Genomic DNA, 26,702 nt, shown 5'->3' on the forward strand with positions numbered 1-26,702 from the left:
GGGGAAATTCAAGTCTTTAAAGGTATGAAGACAGTGCTACCATAGCAAACTAAACCACAAGATGCAGCACTGTGTTCAATGAGACATTCTGTGACTGCTGAGGGCAAACATTTAGAACAACTAAATCAACTTTAAAGCAGTATTTTCCTACAAGCAAATACCTAGCAGACAATGCAATAATAATAGCTTTTGAGAACATTCCACAGTTAACTAGATCTACACAATTATTTACCATTTCACTGATATCAAAAACTTAGCTGTTCTAACATCTTATCAGTACATAACCATCCATTCTCAACCTACTGTGTCACTTTTCTATAGTGCATTAGACAGACTGTTTCTCCGTGAAGAAGTGAATCCACACAATCAAGGCAGACTGCATGCCAAAATGTATGGTGCATAAACCAGTAACACTATTAACTTCCATCATATGGACCAACTTCAAACAGCATTTAAATCAAAGTGTCAATGTCAAACCACAATAGTTAGCTACAAAACACAAACCTGTCCATACCTAACATTTATCAGACCTCGTGTATTGAAGCTCTTAGTTGAACTACACAGTGCCTGGATTTTGTGTGTGTTTGTGTGTGTGTTGCCCCTAAGGTAAGTCTTTCCACTCCCGGTATTGGAATGACTCCTTACCCTCTCCCTTAAAACCCACATCCTTTCGTCTTTCCCTCTCCTTCCCTCTTTCCTGAAGCAACCGTTGGTTGCTAAAGCTGAATTTTGTGTGTATGCCTATCGACCTGCCAGCACTTTCGTTTGGTAAGTCACATCATCTTAGTGTGTGTGTGTGTGTGTGTGTGTGTGTGTGTGTGTGTGTGTGTGTCAAATTTTGAAGTTACAGTCATGTATGCTGCCACATCCCCTTTATTTCTGTTACAGAAACCAGTATTTCAAAAAGAACTGAACTTTCTGTTTCCTGCGACTATACATATGATACATTTTATATGTTGGTAACAGAGCAGGTTTCTAGTGTCTAAATGACTATCTTTGCTAGTATTTACTTTTGTTTCGCTGAAGCAGTTTGTTCATGTGTTACTGAATGGATGTTGCCCAAGTGCTACATATATTTGTGGAAGTACATATCCTTTACTGTGCAATAAATATGAGCTCCGCCACACATCAAGAAACTCAATAAAGGAAATTCTGTGGTAACCAGTCCACAAGCATAGCAAGCCACACTGTTGACAACCTAGGTATCAGTTCTTCAGGGAAGGAACTCCCACATGGCACACCACCTGGTGATTCCAATTTTTGTGCTGTTCGTAGTGGATTTGTTGCTGTTAATTCATATGATGTGAATTTGAAGTTAGTGTATGCAATGCATGCAACAGGAAAAGGAAAAAGGGTGCTCAATGTTTTGTGGTTTGATGGAGCTTCCTCCTCCGCCCAGTAAGTTCAGGAAGTACATAAAAATACTTTAGTGTCTTGACGGTTGTGTCTAAAGCATCTCTGAAACATGAAGTAGAAGAAACTGCAAATATTAGTGGAACCAGCGACATTGCTGTTGCACTTGATGGGACACGACAACATCAAGGACATCATTCCTTAAATGGTGTTGTAAGTGCTACTTCTATGGAGAATGGAAGAGTTGTATGTTGAGTTCTTATCCAAGTACTGCCATACCTGCCATGGTAACACTTAAGTAATATTGAACATCAGTGTTTTAATAATTATGATGGTTACAGTGGAGGCGTGGAGCATAATTTCATAGGTCGGTGCCTGTTTATAGCATTAGAATTATGAAATACCTAGGAAATGGGGACTCTAAAGCTTTCAATAAAATTAATGAATTCAATATTTATGGTGATAACTTGGTAACAAAACTGAAGTGTTTTGGACATGTGCAAAACACAATGGGTGCTAGATTGAGGAAGCTACAAAGAAAAATGAAAGGAAAGTTGCTATCTGATGGAAAATCTGTCTGGCCCAGGCAGATTGACAGAAACTGAAATAGACCACCTCCAGAATTATTATGGACTTGCCATTAGACGAACTGCACCTCTGAATGATGTTACAGCAATGAGAAAAATGTATAGGCCACCTATTTTCGTAAGTTGTCCACAGATGACCACCCTGTTCACCAACTTTGCCATAAAGGAGCAGATTCTTGATATGGTTACCGAAAAGCAAAAGAAAATAGTCAAATATACAATCATAAGCATTTTCTTCCCGAGCCTGTTATGAATGAAATAAAATCAGTTTTTAGAGACCTGAGTGACCCTGTTTTGCATAGTAAATGTCTTCAGGTGGCACTCAGAATACAAATGGAAGTTTCAAGCACTGCATATGGAAATATTTTTGTGGGGTTACATACTTTAAAAGTTGGTGTACTAGATGCACTGGTGTTTCAATGGTGGAGTGATGGGAATGTTGGAAGTCCTGAGAAATTTAGGCATAAAATGTGGCTCTAATATGGAAGATCAATTGCTTGCGTTTGACAGAACTGATTCATGAAACTGAAAAATTTGCTCTTCAAGTTACCACAGAAGCAAGAATTGCTAAAAGGAATGCCAAGAGGACGTATGAAGATTAAGAAATGCTGCAGGATGAAGACTATGCTTCAGGAATATCCTGAGGCACAGTTTAATTGGACTCTTGTTCATTCACAATTTCCTGCAAGTTTTATTTTTCAGATTTCTCCCAATTTCCTTCCATAACTTGCAGTAGTCCATACTTATGTAGTAGACCTACGCTTTATTGCCGAATCAACTGAATTATAGAAAAATAACATTTTTATTAGGAAAAAAATTATTACAATTAGAATGTAAGATGTGATTTTTTATTCTTGTAATATACACAATAGGTAGAATTGAACAGGTCTAGTACCTCAGCCACCAAGTCATGCATATCTGGTAAAAAAATTAGGTCTCCTTCAAATTTATAATTTGAGGAAGCATTTAGGAAAAAATAATTGCATAACAAGACATTTGTAAAACATGTACATTATAAACAGTGCCTGAAAGAAATAGGTGTTTATTTTTACATAATACTGAGCCAGAGAAGTACCCTGTATCCTTAACAAGCTTAGACAAAACACACACACAAATGAACAAAAACCATGCATGCATGCATACATACATGAGTGCATCATGTGCTTTGTGAACTTTTCAGCTTGCATGCATCCAACTGATGGTGTTCAGATGACTTTCATCTGTAGAGTAAGTATGCATGCATGCATACTCTACAGATGAAAGTAATCTGAACACTATCAGTTATTTTTCGTGTTGTCAACACTTACTAACCAGCAAGTCGGCTCAATTAGTCTTAAATTACCGTTTTGGAAGATGATGATGATCTTTTCCCCAAATTCATCATTCGAAAATGCATGGCCATCTTATACTTGCAAAAACTACTGCTGAGGTCCACATTTGTACACTATTTAACCAAGTATAGAGCAGTCTTCTTGCATTTACAGATGAGACTTAGCTATTTAAATCAAGCAAATTTATTTTGAACAAGTCTGAAGGGTAGGGCAGGGCAGGGCTCAGCTTGGCAACGACTCTCTCTCTCTCTCTCTCTCTCTCTCTCTCTCTCTCTCTCTCTCTCTCTCATAACACACGCCAAGCTCACCCGATACAATGAAATGCTCAATGCAGTAAAATCTACTGCTCTACTTAAAATTTGACAATTTTGTGAAATACAGGAAAAAAGTAGCATTAAATTCTATCCACTAACAAATCCTTGTACTGTGTGTGTGTGTGTGTGTGTGTGTGTGTGTGTGTGTGTGTGTGTGTGTGTGTGTAATTAAGGCCTTAAGGCTGAAAGCTTCATTTATTTGTGACAGTCTTTATTGTGCCTATCTGTGAGCCAGCATCTCCACTATATGGAGAGTAGCAACTTTCCTTTTCATCATATTGTTACATTCCATCCTGGATTTTCCATTGTTTGATGTGTGGATGCTATACACAAACATTACATTTCTTTACTACAGTAACATTCAAAAGCAAAAGGGTTGTCCTAAGGAAAATAAAATTAAAAAACCCCAATCAACACTATTTCGTTCCCAGAAAAGGGCTTTTATATTGGACATACAGTAAAAGCACGATTCACTAAATGTTTTGAGTGCAATATTAGACGGCATCAGTCAAAAATGGATCAAATGGCTCTCAGCACTATGGGACTTAACATCCGAGGTCATCAGTCCCCTAGACTTTGAACTACTTAAACCTAACTAACCTAAGGACATCACATACATCCATGCCCGAGGCAGGATTCAAACCTCCGACCGTAGCAGCAGCGCGGTTCTATACTGAAGCGCCTAGAACTGCTCTGCCACAGTGGCCAGCCATCAGTCAAACAGGAGGAGGAAAAATACTTTTTTACTTTTGAAATACAGCTGTGAACAAAAATGCTGAAGTAAAATTGACTGACAAAATTACAAATGATGCACTTTTAAAAATAAAAGAGGAAGGTAACTTAAGTTTTGATAGGAACAAAGGAAACATCTTGACTGATGTCAACAACAATGAACAGTCACTGAAGCAAAGAGTATGTAAAGGGGAAAGGAGGATGATAACTTTCAATACTGGATTACATTGATAATGGATGAAGTTACCAGAAGAGCAAGGAAAAGCCACAGAACTGAGGACAGTAGAATATACCATATTTACTCGAATCTAAGCCGCACCTGAAAAATGAGACTCGAATAAAGGAAAAAAAAAATATTTCCTGAATCTAAGCCGCACCTGAAATTTGAGACCCGAAATTCAAGGGGAGAGAAAAGTTTTAGGCCACACCTCCAAATCGAAACAATGTTGGTCCATTGTAATATGAGAGAACTTAAGTCGAATGAATGACGATACAGCTACAGTAGTTTGGTCCAAGTCTTAAGCTTAGCAGTTAAGCTTTACCAGGTAGCCATTGCTATGCGTCAGGTGCTCCGTCCGTATTTATATGGGTACCCTTCCTTTTTCACGTGCTTCGTCTGGTTTGAATCAATTGCTTATTTTGCTTCGATCTGATAAGTGCTGTTTCCTTTGTTCTAGGTGCTTACGCCACTAAGCAGAAAATGCATTACTGTACTGTTCGTCGCATTCTGATAGTGCATGTTTACGGTCTGTCACTGCTCGCGGCATGGCTTGCTTTTGTGCACGCTAACACCACTTACAATAAAAAAAGAGAGGAATTGTCTCATTAGCGAAACAATGGCAAGAGACTGCTATTTGTTGTTACTTACACTGCTGCTTTCTTTGATAATGATCAACAAGAACCAAATAATAGACTGTGTATGATAGAACATGTTCTGAACGAGTGTTAGGCGAAAATGTTTCTCCGTTTGAAAATCTTTGCGGCCGCTTCTTTAATACATCAAATTCTGCACAGAAATAAGAGTCATCTTAGATTTAAAAATCTAGTCAGTTGCCGTGCTTCATTTCTGACTATCACTATTAGGCATAAGAATAATACGAATATAAACATGACACGATACGTATATTCTTCCGCATTTGCTGTTGCCTCACTCACGTTTCGTAGTTTATTAGGCAGACAGAATTTAAATGAGATAGCAGCAAACACAAAAGAATACATGGCAAAATATTTATATTCATATTATTCTTATGGTGAAGAGAATACTGCATGTGATTCACATTTCATCGGGTTCCTATTAGCAACCATCTCTTCTCAGGAATTTGTATTTACTTCGTTGGATAATGTATGAAAATGCAGTGGTGAAAACTCGGGGCGGAGAAAAAAGCTCTTATTCCACTTTTTTTTTAAATTTATTTACTGACGCAGAGGTTTTGGCGCCAGTATCTATCTTTGTGCCTACAAAGCATGCCTGTGCCGTGCTACATATATTCGACGGCAGAAGTTAGTTGTGGCAGCACCTACCAACATTCTTCAGAACTTCCGCTTGCTTTGCACTCGATTCTAGGCCGCAGGCGGTTTTTTGGATTACAAAAAATGGAAAAAAGTGCGGCTTAGATTCGAGTAAATACAGTACCAAAGAAGGATTAAAAAGTGCTGCCACTCAATTTTTTCAATCTGTGAAGAATGTACAGAAACCAAACAAAGAATAGTGCACATCTTTCTTACATGTTTGCAAGCACAAATCTTTCTGTGGAGTTTCAAACAAGTGCATTTTGTTTATCATACTTGCATCTGCGGCACTGAAAGGTTGGATGTGAGCGAAGTGCATGAACAGACAACTAATAACATCATTACCTATGAACTACTCCACAGGACACCTTGTAGAGAATTAAGGTAGATCACTGGTCAGCAAAGTAGCCATTAGTAGCTTTTACCCCTAGTTCAGAACATGACTAACCAGCTTTATAGCTATTCTCTTCCAGAAAAAAAGGAAAAAACTGTTGCCTTAAGTACATTACAACCATAGAGAGGGAGAACAAATCTATCCATTAGCTTAACTGCTCCAACCCATTTTAACATTTACAAAAATAGTGAGTTTGATACACTAACAATACAATTACATACACAAGCTGCAAATGAGTTTCACGTACAACTTTTATGGCGCCTCTATTTGCAATTCATGGAATGCTTCTAGAATACAAATGTTCAGTTTATTGCTCCCATTTATTTTGGGTGTTATGAGAAGGCTAGTTTTCCTTTCCACAGCTTCAAAGTACAATAACAGCACATAATGTTATGTGGTGTACATTGTTGAAATTACAAAAGATAAGTTGGAAAGATTTAAAATGTCCAGAATCTCCCAATCTAGCCACATCATGGGGAGTTGTTTGTAATAGATGTATGACATGCATGGAATATGTAACACCTGTAGACAATGATAGAATTTACATGAGCAGTGGACACATGTACCTGAAACAGACTACCTAGCATAGTGGGAGACTTTCTAAAAGCACACTCAGGATCTGAATTCGAAGGATGGAAAATCTTGTATACAAGAATAACTCCAACTATACACTGAGTTTCAACACTGTACAACACTTGTTGAAATTTGAACATTTTTTCTTAACTCTTACAGGTTTGCATTGGAATTACAGATATAAAGACTAGCATTGCTGACAAAAATTTGTTAAGGGCATCCCACTACCAGTAAGCTTACATTTTAAGGTTGTCACATCGCACCTTAAAACTTGTTTCAAAGATGAAATATAATTCACCCAATCGTAAGAAAGTTTTTTCCCAAATTCATCAATCAAAAAATATAAGGATGTATCGTATTCAAAGATTGAACTATTGCTGCCGAAGTTATTTTTACATTGTTTAATAGATTACGTAGGGATAGTCTTACATTTGCACTTCAAGCTTTGCCTATTGAGGTCACGTGCAGATTTATTTTGATGTTTGTAAAGAAGCAAACAATACTTGCTTTTGAACAGGTTCAAGAGTTGCCAATATGCCAAAGCGCTCTATAAAGTGTTGACAATATGGAAGATACTATCAACTAACCATTACAACAATCTATTGCTCCACTCAAAATTCGACAATTTTGTGAAATACCGGAGGAAATAGTACTATCATCTTACAAACTTATACTTGACCTCATACATGTATGGACACCATTGCAAACACTTATGCTGCTGCTTAAATAAAGGTAACATCCAACAGCTGAAATAATTTATGTTAAAAAATTTAAGAGATTCTGAACTCTTATCAATATTTTGATTATGACAAAATAACAATTTACTACACTGTTTGCAAGTGAGAAAAATCAGTCGCTGTTCATATCATATAATTGCAACCAGGTTTTAATCAAGTTTAAAACATTGTGACATTGAGATGAAACAAGAAGGCAATTTAAACAAAAATGAAATGTCTTAATGAACAAATCTTTACTATTGTGAGAATAAACCAAAGTACAGCAGAAGGACCCACCATAGAGAGAAAGCCAAAACATGAGATTGTGGGACAAACAAAAGTCTGTGTCACACTTGCTCCAATAGAGCACTATGGAAGGCTTGGAGGGGGAGCAGTGATACTAGCTTGACTGAACTAAATGAGTGCAGGGAGGGGAGTACTGAAAGAGCGGCAAATTACATCATACCGCCAACCATGGGAATCTATACCACATACTTTGGCTTTTTAACAACATGTTTTAAATACAGATTACCTGAATTTATTAGTTATCTTTAACTGACTTGAAAATCTGGCAAACAGTGAACAGTAGTATTCATTCCCACAGGAGGCTGAACGTCTTGACAGGGGATCATGGCGCACTTAGGTATTTAGTGCTGCAATGTTGTCGACGCTCAATGCAACTTACGATGGGAATGAAAGGGAGTATGTCAGCTGCTACTTTCAGGCACCCAAGGAGAGAGAGAGAGAGAGAGAGAGAGAGTGGCAGACATACTGTAAGTTTGAAAGCAAGAGACATTAATATCATCAAGTCAGCACAGAAGCAAATCCTAAATGTACTCCGATAAATACAGCTGTAGTCTCAGGTCCCACTGTAACCATGACCTCAGAAACTTTAACATGTGAATTTCACAGCTATGCTACTAGGATGATGATAGTTAAAAATAGGTATACCGTAGATGACAAAAAAATAAGTGGAATGTAGAAAAGAGAACAGCCCGCAAATTAATATACACCATTTCTTTTCATTCATTTTATTTCTCCTTGTACTATCAAAAAGTAGGTAAACAATAATTGTCATAGCTTTGTTAACAGGTATAATGTTAACTTTTTAGGGAGCAACTGTGTCAATAAAACAGCTTGTAATTTCAATTAGTCAAAAGAATGTGAAAAATTTTTCTCGAGAAATCTCTCTGAGAAAAAAGTAGGGAAGAGAGAGGGTGGGGAGTTGGTGGTGGTGTCCTACTCTGGTACATACAGACTGACAGGGTACAGATAAAATTCTAAGACAATAAAATGGGAACAGAACTTCACTACTCTGTGGTGGTGGTGGTGGTTGTGGCAACAGCAGCAGCTTAATGGCATACAATACTATTCCAGTAAGTAACATGGGATAAGACAATATAAAAAAGGATCAAAGAATTTAGGAATTCAAAACTGACAAATACAAGTCTATCAATTGAAATACCAAGGACTGCAAAAAAAAAATTTTTTTAGAGAAAGGCTCCAAATGCATGAAGTGGCTTGTCAGGAAGCATTGGCCTTATGTTACTTCATTTCAGGAAATATTTGTCCACTTAAAGCCAACCCACTAGGCAAAGCATATGGGTGTAACATGGAAAGATATGGGTGTTCTTTGAACAGGTTCCCTGCTTTACTAGTACAGGCAAGCTTTCAGGTTGCAAAATTCTTCCAGCATTAATCAAAAGGAAACAAAGTATAAAAACAAGCAACCGAAAAGAAGTATAAAAACAAACAACCCAAGTTATAAAAACAAACAACCAAAAACAAACAACCCAAGTTAGAAGTTATAAAAACAAACGAAGTTAGAAGTTATAAAAACAAACAATGGAAGTTATAAAAACAAACAACGGAAGTTGGAAGTTATAAAACAACCGAAGTATAAGGTATATGGCACACATGGGTCTTACAATTTAACTATAGAGAGCTTCCTAGTAGATGGACTGAAAATTAAGAAATGTGGTAAACATTTCACTCTAGTCCTGGATAAATGACATCAAATGCCTAGCAGTTAGCTACAAGATGCACCAGATTGTCTGTAAAGGTTTTACCATTAGAAAGTAGTTTGCCTAGATTTTATCAATGTAAGATTACAATGATATAAAACATTAAGGCACGCTCTACAGTGGTGCGTCAAATTTTATTATGTTACGAGACACTGCTGTAGAAAGACGTTGGTCCGATTGTGTAATTTTAGTCTAGTGAAAATTTAACTCACAAACAGCAATGTGATACTATTACTGTAAGGCGAAAGTTAACAAGTATGACTTACAGGATAACTGCCGTAACTACCATAACCAGTATAGTCCCCTGCTCCTTTCTGTGCAGTTGCTGCCCCTGGTGCAGCTGGCCCAGGACCTGGTGTTGCTCCAGCTGGAAAATTAGATCCACGTATAAACAAATGACTAAGCAGAAGGATTTCTTAAGGTTTTAATGTTAAAAACCTTTAGAAGCATCACATTTTATGCAGAGTTTGAAACTATCAGAAAAATTAATGACTTAATGCTTATCACACACTTCAAACATTGTTTTATGCCTAATGAATTAATTTTTACAAGTTTCTACTACATTTCTCTTCATACTGTCAACTTTTCTCATAGGCTAGAACAATTTTTATCTGAATGAGACTAGTTGATGTCAACCACTGCATTTCTTCCAGTTTAGTCAACCTCAACTTCTCTGAAAACTGTGTGTGTGTGTGTGTGTGTGTGTGTGTGTGTGTGTGTGTGTGTGTGTGTGAGAGAGAGAGAGAGAGAGAGAGAGAGAGAGAGAGAGAGAGAGAGAGAGAGAGAGAGAGAGCGCAACATTACCATACTTCTTAAAAACTTGCAAAGCTTTTACAGTCCATTAATTTCTTTGTAAATTATATCAACTGTATAAAGTTGATTTTTATTCAGGGCAACCAAGTCAAAAGAACCAAATTGGTTGATCCCTACACTACCGAAGTAAAATGGACTGACCAAACTGTGAACCTCCCAAATCCACTTAGTAAGTTGAATTTATCACAAATGGTGACAGTTACCTTTTCTTGGAAGACAATCCACTGCAGTTCACATTTAGGTTCTCTGTTAAAGATCAGTCACCTTCTCATGAGATACTGTTCTCTTCCAACAGCTACACATACATTACAAATGACACTATGAATACAACCTGTCAAAAAAAAAATAGTTTTGACAACTTCAAAGATGAATGACAACTTCATTCAGAAATACAACTTTACGTTGAAAAGACAATTGCATTAACACCAAGGCCATAAGACAAGACAAACACCTGTAAAATGTTGCCCATAATTAGCAACAAAATTAGCAAATGCTCTTAGCATCAAATTTGCAACAGAATACATGTCTCGAAGTGAGGAAGACACTGGCCCTATGATTTATCTGTATCTGTCAAAACCTGAATTTGAACAGAACTTGTCACACCCCTACAGAATCAAATGTCAAAATGTCATCTTGCCTCACTGCCAATACGAAGCAGTAGCAGTATTTCCTGCACTGAAGCAGAATAATAATTGCCTAAAGAAAACATTTATCTACTGCCTTCACACAAGTGTCTACAGCACCGTTACAACTGGGTGCATGTAGAACAAATAATTCACTGCAATGAAGTCCATTATCTGTTTCCAACATCCCGGAAAGAGCCATACCATTCTGAACGTATAAATATATGCATACTACGACAAACAGAAGCTAGTGGATAAGGGACAGTCCACAGACAGGCCAACTGAGCTTTTGTCGATAATGACGAAGTTAACTACAACCGAAAAAATGCAGTGTAATGATGAACTGAATGGCAGTATTCTACAAAGCATTGTACAATGGCATACTAAAAAAGAAGCCTGCGAAGCACTCACCCTGAGGACCAGGTGGACCTGGAGTTGGGACAGGTGGCCCACCTGTTGCTGGTGGGCCATTCTGAGGCATATTCCAGTTCCAGTTACCTCCATAACCCGACTGAGGGCCTCCCTGAGGTGGACCAGCAACACCGTAACCTACAAGCCCTCAATCATTTTAGGCAGTAACATTGATAATATTGCAAAGTTAAAAGTACTTTAAGACTTATGAATCCCAACTGCCCAATTTTGCTTTACATAAGAAAGCCAGAGGGGTACCTACTGTTTCATTTCCAGAATACAATCCTAACACAACCCTTTTCTTATATAAGCATGAACAGACAGCAAGAGGGCATAAATTTAACGAATTCAACCACATTAGTATTACGTGTTTTTAAGAACTGGCAACAACTCGAGTTATGTAGAAACGAATTCTGCTAACAAAGTACACACTGAATACCCTACTACAAATATGCACACAATTCCTACACATTGCACTAACTTTAATTCAAATTTTTATAAATGGACTTAGAAATAGAGTGAAAATGGGGTGTGCATTTACTCAATGTTTATCTCCATTTGATGTGACAGTCAACAATTGTAAGCACTAGAAGCGAAACTACCAAAAAATGACAATTTTGTATCATCGAATAGTAACTATCAAGATCTCCAGCTACAAATAATGGAAGAATACAGTGAACTCCTGAAACTTGACATTCATTCAAATAGCTTAATGCTTGCTCAAACCAAATAGAATTTTTTTTCTCGAATACACAAGGGAAGCAAACATTAACAACTAAAAATCCGTATCTGATCTTGTCAGTGTACCACCATTCCAAAATAGTAATCAGGAACTGTATAATTTTGGGACTGAAGACAAACATCAGCAAGTCTTAAGAGTTCTTTATCAATATTTTATTCCTATGTTTCAAACCACATAACCCTGATTCTTCAATATCCAGCTGTATCAACAATAATAATTTAGTCTGAATTCAGAGTCTCATGCATCCCTTCCAAACAGGGGAATCAGTGCCTTACATTTTCAGAGAGGACAATAATTTTGACTGTATCTAATTAGTCTTTCTGCAATGTTTTTCCTAAGGAAAATGATCACATCTTCCTTGAACAGATAACTCATCGTCTTAACAGAACTGGTGTAAGATTGGCAGGGATGCCAATATAAGATTTTTATAGCAATGCCATAACATTAGAAGAATCTAACAAGGAAAAAAAAGAAAGAAAAAGAGAAAGCTGAACTAATATCCAGTCACCAGCAACTGTGTCCATAGTTCAGTGGGTACCTTCACCTTTGTAATCTTACTGCACAAGTATCTCGAGGAAGAAATCTTGTGAGGGAACTAATTTTAAACCTGTGTACTTCCACTTTTGTTATTGTTACAAGAGCTCACAAGTGAATGCAACTGTTGGAAATTATTAGTGCTCATGGGTTCTGAAAAACCACACGACACCAACAGTGTTGAAGTTTACACGTTTTCAATTAGTTACCTGCCTGCTTCCAAACCAAATAATTATTTACCTATGAAACCATTATATTACAATCGTGAATATGAGAATGTCCCTGTAAACATTTTTAGTAAGTAATGTATCAACCACACAATTTTTTGTGGTCTTCATTTTAATGTTTTACTTTTGTTTTAATTAATCACAATGAATAACACAAAAAGAGCTTATGTTTACATCTTTCATAATATTTTCTGATTTATCTTACTCTCACAGAGTCCATTATCACCTGACATGCTTGGTGATTGTGTGTGACAAAGTTATTTCAGAGATTTAGTTCCACCACCATGTAAAGGTAATTTAGTAATTTACCATATGAGCCATATCCCTGCTGTGCTGGTGGACCACCATAATTTGAGCCCCACTGAGGGGGAGGCATTTGCTGACCCTGTGGACCAGGTGGCGCACCCCAACCTTGATAACCACCAGGGCCTGATGGCGCACCATATCCTGCCAATTTAAAATGGGCAAAGGCATTTCAGGAAAACTCACATTAAGAACACAATAATTATTCAATAATAACTGTCAGCAAAATCATAAATACATCAAAAGCCTCTGAAGCAGAAGCTTCGGTACTCTAGCCAAGTCATTCATCACAGCTTTGCATGCTTCATGCTACACAAAATGTAACATGCAGGGTAAAGTGTCTAAATCAGAAATGACCCTCTAATAGCACACAAGTACAATAATTCTGGTAATCAAAGAATGTTTTTAACTTACACAATTTCCTTCTTACAACTAACCATCACTCTGAAACCCCCCCCTCCCAAAATGCACCCACCATCTAAACACAACCAATAAACCAAACCCTCTGTTGCTTCTGATAATTTTTTTATCATGCTTAAATTACTTATATGCCAATACTTCTGTTAAATCAACAAGAGGTCTGCTGCTTATCACTAGTGCAGATTTCTCTATTACTTGGAAACAGTATTATGTACAATCTCCTCAGTACACTAACCATTCTAAATCATCAGTTTGCCAATGCATTCATTCATGGCAATTCCTCTCTACCACACTTTAGAATGACTTAACTTCATGAAACCTCGGGTCATTAAGAAAACAGTGCCAAAGCTTAAGAAAATAAAGTGTATCTAATACAATGATAAAGGCAATGAAACACACCATCTGTTTACATTTAGAAAATTCTTGAAATAGTAAATATGAAGACTAATTTCCACAAAACTATGGGCAGTTCTCATGGAAGGACCACTTGGTCCTGTGGAATCAATGTAACTGTTTAAAACACAATATCTGCCAAATTAAATGTTTACTTTACATATCATAATACCTTTGCACAATAAAAAAATACTTAACAAACATGAAGTTCATATACAAATAATATTTTTAGTTCAAATTAAAATCTAAGTGCCAACGGAGTTCCTGTACCTAATTACAAGACTTACGGTGAACACTGAACTTTAAATACAATAACCACATTCCTTCCAAGCAAGACAGGAATTACCATGGTGTATGCATGCCTTTTAGAACTATTCTGCACCTAATTCACTAACCTTTTTAACTGGTTCTCACTGGACAAAAATGTTAGTTGTTATTATCTGTTCAAAATTACTTTAGGATTGACAACTACCAAGTAAGGGGATGAGGCTCAAGGGAGGGATGGCAAACAGACAATCCTATGAGACCTGCCACTGCAGTAAACACCAATGGTTTGCAGAAAATCCACCCTCCAATACTACTCACTTTCCACACTTGCACTAAAGTTGTAGTTCCACATGGTTTGCTGCCTGAGAGATCATTCACTGCACACTGATTCCTGCCCCCACCCATATTGCAGAAGGTAATATTTTATTTATACTACTGTTGTGTAACAATGGCCAATGTCTGAAGCAAATTCATCAAATTTTATTCCGTGAAAATATTCACTCTCTCTCTCTTGGGCAGGAGATTACCATGCAAGGTCATCCGTCCATCGTATGCATACATTGTCAATTTTACTTTATTACATTTCTGCAGTTTAAACACTCAGCGAAGATAGTGATGTCACCTCTTAAGATTGGATGAAAGCTGTCAATCACATGCAGCGCCTCCAGGAAAAATGATGGCAGAATGAATAGTATAACAATCTTTTTCGGAAGTGTTCAAGAGATCAAATAATGCAGTGAGTGTTACTTCAATCACCAGTTTCTTCATTTCCATCAGCAAAAAAGATGCAGACAGATTCTGCTGGATTCTATGGGTAGTTTACACACTTTACTAGCAAATTTGGGTTGTGTGGGTTAGGACCTAGTAAAAAAAAAATTATCAGCAACTGAATTCCAACACAGCTGACCTAAAGAACCCAGTCATCACCACAAAAAATCCTCTGCAGGGTATTACTTTACATCACTATTCCTTTCTTTCAAAATGCAAAGGGTCACTTATTATTTTACAATAAAGTTTGATCGGAAATCACAAAGACACATTAATAATAAACCTAACACTGTTGCACACACAAAAATGTAAACCCAAAGAAAATGCTTTCTAAAGGTTTCATTTACATACTGTGTTAAACTAAATTCAACAACTTGGTCAGGAGAATTTTTGTCAACTACCCACAATACTATGTTGAATATTTTATAATCCTGCTTTTTCTGCTAGAAATGCCTAGGTATAAATGTTTTATTCTCTTAACAGTAATACTAATGCCTACTGCAATAAAAACATAAAATACAGGGGCCTTCCTAATAAAAAAACGTATTTTGATTCTTGTGAAGAGAAGTGTGGTGTCAACATTCGACAAGCTCAATTATAAATTTCATGTAATTTCAGATTGTGGCAGCCTCTTCCTTGTCACCTCAGTACATCACCCATTAACTCTACATATTGGAAGTAGTAATTATTACATTTTTAAATGGAATACATTTCAATTTTTTTCTTTTTCAGACAAAATTCTTAATGTCCGTGTGCCTCACTGGAACTTTCACATACAAACCCACTTGTTTACCGTATTTACTCAAATCTAAGCCGCACCTGAAAAAAGACTAAATTAAGGGAAAAAAAATTTTCCCGAATCTAAGCCACACCTAAAATTTGAGACTCTAAATTCAAGGGGAGAGGAAAGTTTTAGGCCGCATCTCCAAATCGAAACAAAGTTGGTCCATTGTAATATGAAACACAATTTAGGTCGAATGAATGATGATACAGCTACAGTAGTTTGGCTCGAATCGTAACCTTAGCAGTTAAGCTTTACCAGGTAGCCATTGCTATGCATCAGGCACTCCGTCCCTATTTATACGGGTACTCTTTTTCACGTGCTTCGTCTGGTTTGAATTGATTGCTTATTTTTCTTTGATCTGATAAGCGCCGTTTTCTTTGTTACAGGTATTAACATCACTAAGCTCAAAATGAATTACTGTACTGTATCATACATTGTTTGTCGCATTCTGATAGTGCGTGTCTATGGCGTGTCGCCTCTCGCGGTATGGCTTGCTTTTGTGTGCACTACCACCGCTTTCAATAAAAAATAAAAAATTAAATAAAAAAAGAGGAATCGTCTCATTAGCGAAACAATGGCAAGAGACTGCTATTTGTTGTTACTTACACTGCTGCTTTCTTTGATAATGAACAAGAACCAAATAATACACTGCTTATGATAGATGTTCTGAACGAGAGTTAAGCGAAAATTTTTCTCCGTTTGAAAATCTTTGCAAGCGCCTCTTTAGTACATTAGATTCTGCACAGAAATTAGAGTCATCTTAGATTTAAAAATCTAGTCAATTGCTGTGCTTCATTTCTGACTATCACTATTAGGCATAAGAATAATACAAATATAAACATTACATGACATGATATGTATATTCTTCCGCGTTTGCTGTTGTCTCACTCTAGTTTCGTAGTTTATTAGGCAGACAGGATTTAAATGAGATAGCAGCAAACACGAGACAATACATGGCAAAATGTTTATATTCGTATTATTCTTATGGTGAAGAGAATACTGCATGTGATTCACAATTCATAGAAGTTCCTATTAGCAACCATCTCTTCTCACAGGTAGGAAAAAATTCAAGAGTTGGCCATATTGACAAACATTGCAAACAGTCTTGCCAGTCAGATTTTCGTAGTACATTGAAATGCTGCTACATTCGAAGATGAACAATACGGAATTTGTGTTTACTTCGTTGGATAATGTATGAAAATGCAGTGGTCGAAATGCGAGCCCGAGAAAAAAGCTCGTCTTCCACCTTTTTTTATTTATTTACTGACGCAGAGGATTTGGTGCCAGTATTTATCTTTGTGCCTACAAAGCATGCCTGTATAGCGCTACATATATTCGACGGCAGACGTTAGTTGTGGAACCCACCAACATTTTTCAGAACTTCCGCTTGCTTTGCACTCTATTATAAGCCGCAGGCAGTTTTTTGGATTACAAAAACCGGAAAAAAAGTGCGGCTTAGATTCGAGTAAATATGGTAACTCTGCATACTAATCAACAGCAGTTCAATGGAGTTCAAAGTTTTGTCACTACTTTCATTTCGAAACCAACTTGTTACTTTCCAGATAAGCCCTGTCACTGCTTTTACTGACATGCAAATTCCTACAATAGAATAACTATTAGATCATACGGCTCTTAATTTTGCCAATTATTAACCAGTAGTTATAGCAGATGTTTTGTCAACTGGGTTATATACCATGGCAATTATTTCTAGTACAGATGAATATCTGTTAATGCAATAAATTTTAAGTCTAAACTAATTTACCTACTGAAACAAAAACATGCACAGCTGTCAATTACATGTACGATGTACCATTACTTTTTCTGTTTGTGTTGTTCAAATTCCTCTTCCCACACTTTGACAACTTCAGTACACAGGCAGCCAATGGTATCTTAGAAATAGTGAGCAGAGCTGAACATGGCAACAATATCATATACATCATATGGGTGGGGGGGGGGGGGAATCCATGTCCATTGCTCATTTATGCAACAGCAGAGTATTTGATCACTTTTGCTATTTTTTGTGTTTAAATAAGGTTATGTTACACAAATGGCTCCATCAGAATTTTACCCTTCATGCAGTAATTACATGAAGTAACATTGAATGTTTCATCCATTTATATAGTTGTCCAACACTGACATCTAGCACACCATAATTTTAAAGTCCGTAGTTGCATTGGCACTGCTTACAGGAAGCTGATCACTTGGTTACAGATGTGTACTCATTTTCGATCATTTTCATCCTGGGATAATTGCATAGACAGTGACATAATACCTTCATATTGCAATTACTGAACCACCCAAGTACTGTAATGTGCCACCCACTTAAGTACTGTAATGCGAACTACTTGCTTAATTTTCTGTCTTGTCACACCAAATAATAAATTCACAATAATTTATTCTGAGCAATTGATATATGCACTGTGCTATCAAGCTAGAATATTGCCACTTCAAATAGAAGAAACAAACATTTACTTTCCTATGATGAAGCGTAAGATGTTATAGTGTTAAAACTGAACTCTCTCCGTTGCGAACATTAACTTTATCTGGTATTGGCTGAATGACCTAAAATCAAGAGTTCAAAAATACAATTTATGATAATACAGTTCAACTACAAATTATTCTAGTATGCCAGTTTATCACTCACTGTATGTACTACATTTAATGCCTTCTGTAGTGAAACTTGGCATATTAATGGCAATCAATTGGTATGTTGTTCTTGCACTCTGTGTGTGTGTGTGTGTGTGTGTGTGTGTGTGTGTGTGTGTGTGTGTGTGATGAAGTGAATTTATTGACGTGATTTATCAAGTCCAATTATTACTTTTGAGTTTTTTCTCATGTCAGATGAACAACACGTCAAACTGTACCAGAATTTGATCTGTTTATTCGCAACTACAGCAAATACAGACATTGCAATTAGCTGTCTGCTTCCCAGAAAATAAACTGAAAACTTACATCTATTGAGAAGAAAGTGCCTTCCACCATTGGCACAAAAGAAGGAATGGCTACAATAGGCCAAAAGAAGTTAGTGAATAAAAACATCTGCTTCTTGATCTTCATGCTCTATGCAATTCCAAAAAATATTAAAAACTACTTTTCTGCTATATATATATAGCATCATGAAACATCTATAAATTACCTGCATACTTGTCAAGGCACTATGCAATATCTTGTTCATAGTTTCTGGTGTAAAAATCTCAAAGTTCCATCACACTACAATCTTAAGTAATGAACTAAGTTAAAGCTACAAACCACTCTACAGGTTTCTAAACTAAAGCAATGAACATCAAGAAACAGGCCGATATGGACTTTTCCTAGACGTACCATTAACAGGCAGCTGATTCGAGGGGGAAGGCCCCCAATGTCCTGAAATCACACAATGCCACACTTTTGATTTCTACCCCAACTGCTTCCTAAATTTCTATACCTTACTAGTGCACATAATGAGCACTGTGTATTAACTAATGACACAAACCTGGATACTGAGTCTGCTGTGGAGTTCCCCAACCTTGATATCCCTGCATCATGTTTCCTGGAGGACCCATTGGACCCATTGGCCCTCCCATGGGACCACCCATCTGCCCATTTGGGCCACCCATGCCCATTCCCTGCAAAAAATTGTTGTATGTTATTCAACATGTTCTTCGTGCACTCCTTAAAACAGTTTTTCTTGAAAATGAGACAATAATTATTCAAAAACTCTAAACACTGACAATATAAACAAAGAAGCATAAGCATTCTATTGTACAAACACTGAAGAGAAAATTTATTAATCCGTGATAACAGTTCATTACGAAGATACTTTACTCTCCACTCATTCTATGGAACTGTAATACATCAGGCAAGGACTTGCAACAATAGTAACCGCTGATAAAGTAAGAGCAAAGCACACTTCTCTGGAACAATGTGCCAAAATACTTGCTAGACTATGCCATCACTTGCAAAGAATCCTTGAACACTTACTGATAATTAGCTTTGAAATGAACTAAACTCCAGTTACAAATTTGTCAATCCAAATAGAATTTTATAGCACAGATTTCACAACTTACAAATACAACACTTCTTATAGGAGGAGCGACTTTTGAAAAGTGTCCCAAAGGGTACATTTTGCATAAAATACTCAGGGCTGTTGGTAGCCATGTTTATTACAAGGTTCTCCCCCCCCTCCCCAAGATTTGAGAACTGTGTCGTATTCTACTGGACAATATGCCTTTTGATGGAAGCTATTTCGGACAATGCCTTTTGCTATTTGGAGCTAATGCACTGAGTAGTTCGCAATATCACACACAACAATGCTGTAATACTCTAAATCAATACAAATTGTTCAATTGCTGGTCAGCTAAAATGTTTCACTTCAGTCCATCAGTCTTACATTGTAACCAAAATTGTTTAATAAACCAAAATAAAATGAAATGGGGTAAATTCATTCATACCAGAGAATAAAATGCTGCTCATTGCATTTCCTAGTTTCCAAAAACATTTTAGGTGGTCCGACAATGCATTTCGATGGGATATGACAGCATGTGTTGAGCGAGATAGAAAATATACCGTATCTTATCTCATGCAATTTTATCCAACAGTGGATATTATGCATTTTGAAAAGCTGCTCCTCGTGGCACACACCTTACAATCCACTACATGAAATAACCCTGATTTTTTTAAAAAATACTTTCATATATGAAATATTTAAACATGAGGATGTTCAATAGATCTTTTGTAAATTCAGTTCTGAATTAATGTTCACTCATTGTCATTATGACCTTCACCCAATAAGTTTTTTTTTCGAAATTCATCATACAAAAAATAGTGTTGTCTTATATTCAGGTATCAATCTGTAACTGCTGAAGTCAACATTTTTACACTGTGTAATAGATTAACACAGATCGTTTCACATTTACAGATATTTTGGTAACTGGAGTAACACAGACATAATATGAAGGCTTTGGAAGGGTTGGAGAGGGAACAGCTTAGCCAAACACTAGTACAAATATGGCAAAGGAAGTGGTCAGAGCACCAAATTTCTTCGTGCTTGTAACTGTGGGAATGTGTACAGAGTACTTTGGCTTTTTATGAACATGTATGCTGGAAGTGCTCTATGGCTGAGGCCATTATTTAATCAGAATTGAGTTTCCTTTAAAATTTGACAAAACAATAGCGCACATTTCTATGGCAGACAAATTAACAAACAGAAGTGTGTTAGCACCGAACACTAAACAGCACAACAAATAAACATGAGCTTCAAAAATGACACTAAAGATGCTATAGCTCACAACACATTTTTAAGGCCAGAACACTGTTAGACCAAAGTGACAATTTCTGTCACTCCAGCCAGATACACACAATATGACAATGCACTGTTGTCATTCAGTCTGGCTACTGTCAGCACTGTAAGAAATATAATCTGTACTATCAGTAACATATGTAATTAAGTCAACTGTACAGGGAAGTCACTGTACAAGTGTGTTTCACAACTGCTTCATGCAGACAATATGATGCTGATTTTAAATTAATGATGAGTCATGAAGCAGAGATCACAAACATATGCCACAACAGTCACAAAATTTGATGCAACATGTGAATATTCATAGGTGATTTCAGATAAAGAATTCAGGTAAATTGAAGCTAGAGCTCTACAACCAAACTTTTGGGGACCAAAACAAAGTTTCACAAACCAGGGCAGCAAGTATTACAGTATATAAAACAGAAATGCAATGAAGGCTTCCCAATTACTCAAGGGCAGTATCTGAATGTGCTGAAGATCAAAAATTCCTCAAACTGCATGCATCACAGAATTTGAAGCACTTACTTGCTGGTGCATGGTGATGAGCATAGGGCATAACTTCACAATGTGAAACAACCCTAACTCTGCAACTTCATATGGCATTTGGTGACTACTTGTTTATCATTGTCATGCGAGCCCATACAGTCAACACCCATCATACATCAGTTTACTTACTAGTACCTGTGATTTATGAATGAAAGAGATACCAGAGAAATTGGTTTAGTAAACAAAATAAGGAAGTGAAGAAAAATTATTGTAAACCATTTGTTTTATTTCTCTTTGTATTATCAAAGTGTAAACAATCGAAGGGCGTGTGTTTAAAATAGGCACAATGTTTTTCTTTTAGGCAAATGCTTCATATGTATGGTGGTTCCACTACCTTTATTCATCCATGAAAATATCTCCAAAAACAACCGAGAAACTCAAATGTGGCCCCGAATCAACTTCATATGCTAAATCAACCCCCAATTTCCTATAATTTTTATCAGACCTGTACTCAAGTATGGCTGACAAACTGAGGTAACAATATCTACTTAAGAATTTTTAACTCATGAGGACAGGGCACGAGTCTTCCTTGGGTAGCTCGGTCGGTAGAGCACTTGCCTGCAAAAGGCAAAGGTCCCGAGCTCGAGTTTCAGTCTGGCACACAGTTTTAATCTGCCCAGAAGTTTCATATCAGCACACACACTGTTGTAGAGTGAAAATTTCATTCTATAAATTTTTAACTCATTGTTTCCAAAACAGTGACAAATTCGTTGAGTCTGTAAATAGGAATGCATTAAATTTTCAGGACAAAAGATGATCAATATTTTGCTGTGCACAAATTTTCAAACATTGGTTTCTATTATGATTTTCCATTTCAACTCACTGATAACCACATCTGCTTTCGAGGGTGGGGTGGGGGGTCGAAAAGTTTCTAGCCTAACAAATAATGACAGAAATTTCGTAACACCAATTTATTTTTCAATATAATACCCATGTACACTAATACACTTGCAGGAACACACTGGTAACGTCTACAAACCATTCAAATAAAATGTCTTAGATTTCGAGTTCAACCAAGCATTCACAGCATAATAACATAATCATTGCATAATATTCAAATTGTCATCCTTTGAAGTCGTTTTTAGGTTTGGGAAAAGAAAGTCTGACAGAGCCAAATCTGGAGAATATAGCAGATGACTTAATTCAAACCCTCAATCATGCAGTTTTTCCAGTATTGTGAAGGCTTTGTGTGTCTGCATTGTCCTGCTGTGAAAGAACTGTGCACGCCAATTTCCCGTTTTTTTTTTGTTATTTTCTCTCTCTTCTCTCAAACAGCTCAGGAGGGTGTAACACTATGATGCATTGATAGTTACACCCTTTTGCAAGTAATCCACCATAATTACCCCTTCAGAGCCCCAGGGAACCAATGCCGTCACATTACCAGCTGATCATTGCATCCAGAATTTTTCTGCGGTAGGGGATGGAGGAAGTTTCCATTGTTGGGACTTTTGTTTAGCCTCAGGATCAAAGTGGTGAACCCACATTTTGCCCATAGTCACATACCTTGAAAAAAAAAAAAAAAAAAAAAGCAGTCTTCATCTGCTTCTAATTGGCAGACTATTTCTTCACAACATTGCACACACTCGTCTCTGATCTGCTTTAAGTTTTTCGGGGCCCACCGATATGAAACTTTCTGCATTCCTAAAATACCCAAAACAATGTCACAAGCATGCCCATGGGTGAATCCAAATGCAGTTTTAATGCTCTGCAATGTTGTTCGACAATCCTGCAAAACCTTATCGTGATTTGCAATCACCATTTCATCAGTGGCAACAGTGACATGTCATCTGTTCCTTGGTGCATCTTCCACACTCTTTCTTCCATGTTTGCAGTTTTTCATTGCCATTACAATGCATCCTAGTGGTAAAAACCTGACAGGAAAGCAGGTTATACAAAGATTTATGCCTGTCAACTGTGCGGATCAGACTGAACTACACATTGGACAAAAATGACTTTCCTGATATTTGCCTTAAGCAATTTAGAGGAACCACAGAAAACCAAAAGAGGAAGTGTCTGATAATCTGGACTTAGTTCAACAGAATGGGAGACCAGTGTAATTACTCTGCCTCTCCATTTAATTGGATCTGTGGAGGAAGAGGATGATAATATCCATCAAGCAGTAACAATGCATAAACACCACAAACATTAACAATGCGAAGTATTTTCAATTACTATCTTATTTTTAGAAAAAACTTACTCCTCCCATTCCCATTGGTGGACCTTGTGGTGGACCCCACTGGTTTGGTGGTCCATCACTCATCTTTCCTGCGTCTCTAGGTTCTGCCTTCTTGATCTCAACCTAGTTACACATAAGAATTATTTCAGTTCCTGTTAGTTAAACACAATCATGTTATTGAAGTGGGATGTTTGGACATTCTAAAATATTGCAATGAAGAAAGTGGCTTTTGAATACTTAAATATCCAAGTAATTATTAGAAAAAAGTTCTCAAAGTTATAACATTATGCTTCACAAAGCCACAAATTTTAATTACCTATGCTACTGAAATGAATGAAGTTCTATAATATTTTGGAAGCAACTTGGCAAATTTAGATTAACTCATTAAATTCAAAGCAGGGTAAGCACAACACTGGCTACCCAACATTAACCACCCAACTGACAGCAGTTTGTGTCACACAACCAGCCCCACAATAGCACTACATAATGCAGGAATTCTTCACTGCTTGTGTAAATATGCCAGATAAGCTACAGAGAGATCACAATGAAATACAAAAAGGCATATTCACTATATTAGTGAAGAATGCCTCAACCTACTCTAAGAACAGTAAGCATTTGTAATATCTCCATCTATAAAAATACAATTTTATCAATTAATTACTAAGGTGTCATGCTGGTGTTGAACCACCCTGTAAACAAATTGCTTACTGTATCTTATGATATTTATGGTTTACTGCTAAGTAAGTAACAGCATCAGTAGTAAATTAATTTAATTCTACCTTAAGCTTACACATTAATACATCCACTATAAATGGGGAAGTTGTATGACACAACTGTGTTTTTAATACAGCGTCTCAAGAAAACGGCACCAAAAATTATACCTGTTTGCCGTTCAGGTTGACGAAATGCTCCGCTACGCATCGTTCCACTGCTTCATCGTCCTCGAAGGACAAAAACCCGAATCCTATTGTGTCACACCAAGCAATCAAACAGACTTCAGAAAAAACTGCTAGTTGGGTTTCATTACGCTGGGTTACAACACTGCTGCCTAATGTCGGTATGCCACATTATATATCACTTTGTTAAGGGTTAACTGATTCAGCCTCAGAACTGATAGGGCTTAAGTGAAGCAATGTCTTCATAGCCATCATCAGTGTCAAAAACAATGAAGGCCGAACATGAGACTTAACTAGCCTACTTTTAAAGTACTTAACTTAGGCTTAGGTAATGCATAAAAGTAATTTAGATTACTATCTACTATTCATTGAGCCCTTAACATTAGCGTAACACTTTATACTTAGTATAACTATGGCTAAATATTGCCACATTTTCAAAATGCCAATTGGTAAAAGGAACAAGGTCACAAAGGATCTGGCATTTGGGGAGGTTAGAGCAACTACTCTTTTCAGTATCTCAAATTAATTCAATGCAGAACAGATTGGCAGCAGTGAACACCCCAAAGCATGAAACATTAAAAATTTCTTTTATCAGATGTACCTAATAAAAGACAAAACAGAACATTTAAATATTTAAACTTCAGTACAGAAGCAAGCTATATCAGAAAGTGCAACCCCACTGATATGTGAAATAGACACACAGTGGGTATGCACCCTCAGATATTCTTGCCACACACAAAGGAGTTTATTAGCAAATCCATGCATAAACATAATTACAATTAAAAACTTTAATTGTACTGTATCCAAAATCATTTTTGACAACATACAGTAAAACTGCACAGACAACTGACAGTATAAACATGAAGACAATATGTATATATAAACTTCAGAAAACTAATACTTAGCTTTCAAGGCTGTGCAGATTTACTGAAATTCTTATTCATAAATTTAAAATTTTAAGTTAAACTGGAACAATTTCCCAATACATTTACAGTATTAATGTTTACCTGGACAACCAAACTCATGGCAATGGTTGTAAATTTGAACTGAAATAAGAAACTACTTATATGCTCAATATTATAAAAGAATTCCTGGTATTTTTATTTCCCTAACAATTTCAACATATGTTAAAGCCAATAGCAGCTATAGTTAAAGCCTATTATAATGCTGACCACACAATTGGTTTAATTTCCAGAACATGAGGACCCAACCACAGTGGGACAAAACGCATGAATGAAAATAAGTGTATTGTCCAAACCTATGACAAAGACTGCCAGACATATGCACCCATACTTTTGTCCCATTGAAGTTAACAGGCCATACATAAGAATTCACACCAAAAACACCAATATTTACAATTAATCTTTAATGTAAATGCAAGAATCAATTTGACAAAGGTCTTGTCTCAGTGCTTGATCTATCACACTGATTCATTCAGAAGATCCAAATAAATGCTAATAGAATGTAATAGCCAGGCCACTTTATCAGTCTGAGAAGTAAAGTATCTGTCCTGTCAGCCAAACATGCAAAGCTACCACAAACAGTTCACAATAACTATTTTGTAAAGACAAATGACAGACAAGCAGAAAACCTGCAAAATGAAAATAATTTACAGAACCTGTGGAAAAGATAGTGTGACACATCTTTGGTATCAAGCTCCAGGCTTAAATCTGATGAACAGCACACAATAGTTGGAAGAAATACCAAATTAAACACACACGGAATGTAAGTGCACAGAGTATGCAAACATTTTGTGCTAATTAGTCAAGAAAACAAAGCCATATGAAATTTATTTCAATTATTTATAAGAAGAGCAGTGGAGTGCTGGAAAGATCACTAACTTTTTCTGTAGGTGAATTTCCATAGAATGGAATAATTGGCAATCAATGTGAAGGATATATAAGACCAATATGAATTGTAACACAAACTCTGTTCCTACTTACAATGTTTAGTATCTTAAGATTATTTATCCCAATGCAATTTGTCCT

The 26,702-nt window shown here is 36.6% G+C and overlaps 1 protein-coding gene across 3 annotated transcripts in view; it reads right to left on the reverse strand.

Moving 5' to 3' along the window:
* Positions 1 to 26,702, reverse strand: part of LOC126198704 (heterogeneous nuclear ribonucleoprotein 27C-like) — a 63,587-nt gene that overhangs the window by 27,927 nt on the left and 8,958 nt on the right. The window contains exons 5-11 of one of the 3 annotated variants that reach the window (XM_049935205.1): positions 24,700 to 24,782; positions 23,840 to 23,941; positions 19,291 to 19,423; positions 19,140 to 19,181; positions 13,193 to 13,330; positions 11,381 to 11,518; positions 9,800 to 9,900 (exon numbers count right to left, since the gene is read on the reverse strand). In XM_049935205.1, the coding sequence (XP_049791162.1) occupies positions 9,800 to 9,900; positions 11,381 to 11,518; positions 13,193 to 13,330; positions 19,140 to 19,181; positions 19,291 to 19,423; positions 23,840 to 23,941; positions 24,700 to 24,782 (737 nt within the window). The remainder of the gene's footprint in view (positions 1 to 9,799; positions 9,901 to 11,380; positions 11,519 to 13,192; positions 13,331 to 19,139; positions 19,182 to 19,290; positions 19,424 to 23,839; positions 23,942 to 24,699; positions 24,783 to 26,702) is intronic. The other 2 variants (XM_049935206.1, XM_049935207.1) reach the window with 2 other exon arrangements.

The sequence above is a fragment of the Schistocerca nitens genome, chromosome 8, assembly GCF_023898315.1.
Source record: "Schistocerca nitens isolate TAMUIC-IGC-003100 chromosome 8, iqSchNite1.1, whole genome shotgun sequence".
In the NCBI taxonomy this organism is placed as follows: domain Eukaryota; kingdom Metazoa; phylum Arthropoda; class Insecta; order Orthoptera; family Acrididae; genus Schistocerca; species Schistocerca nitens.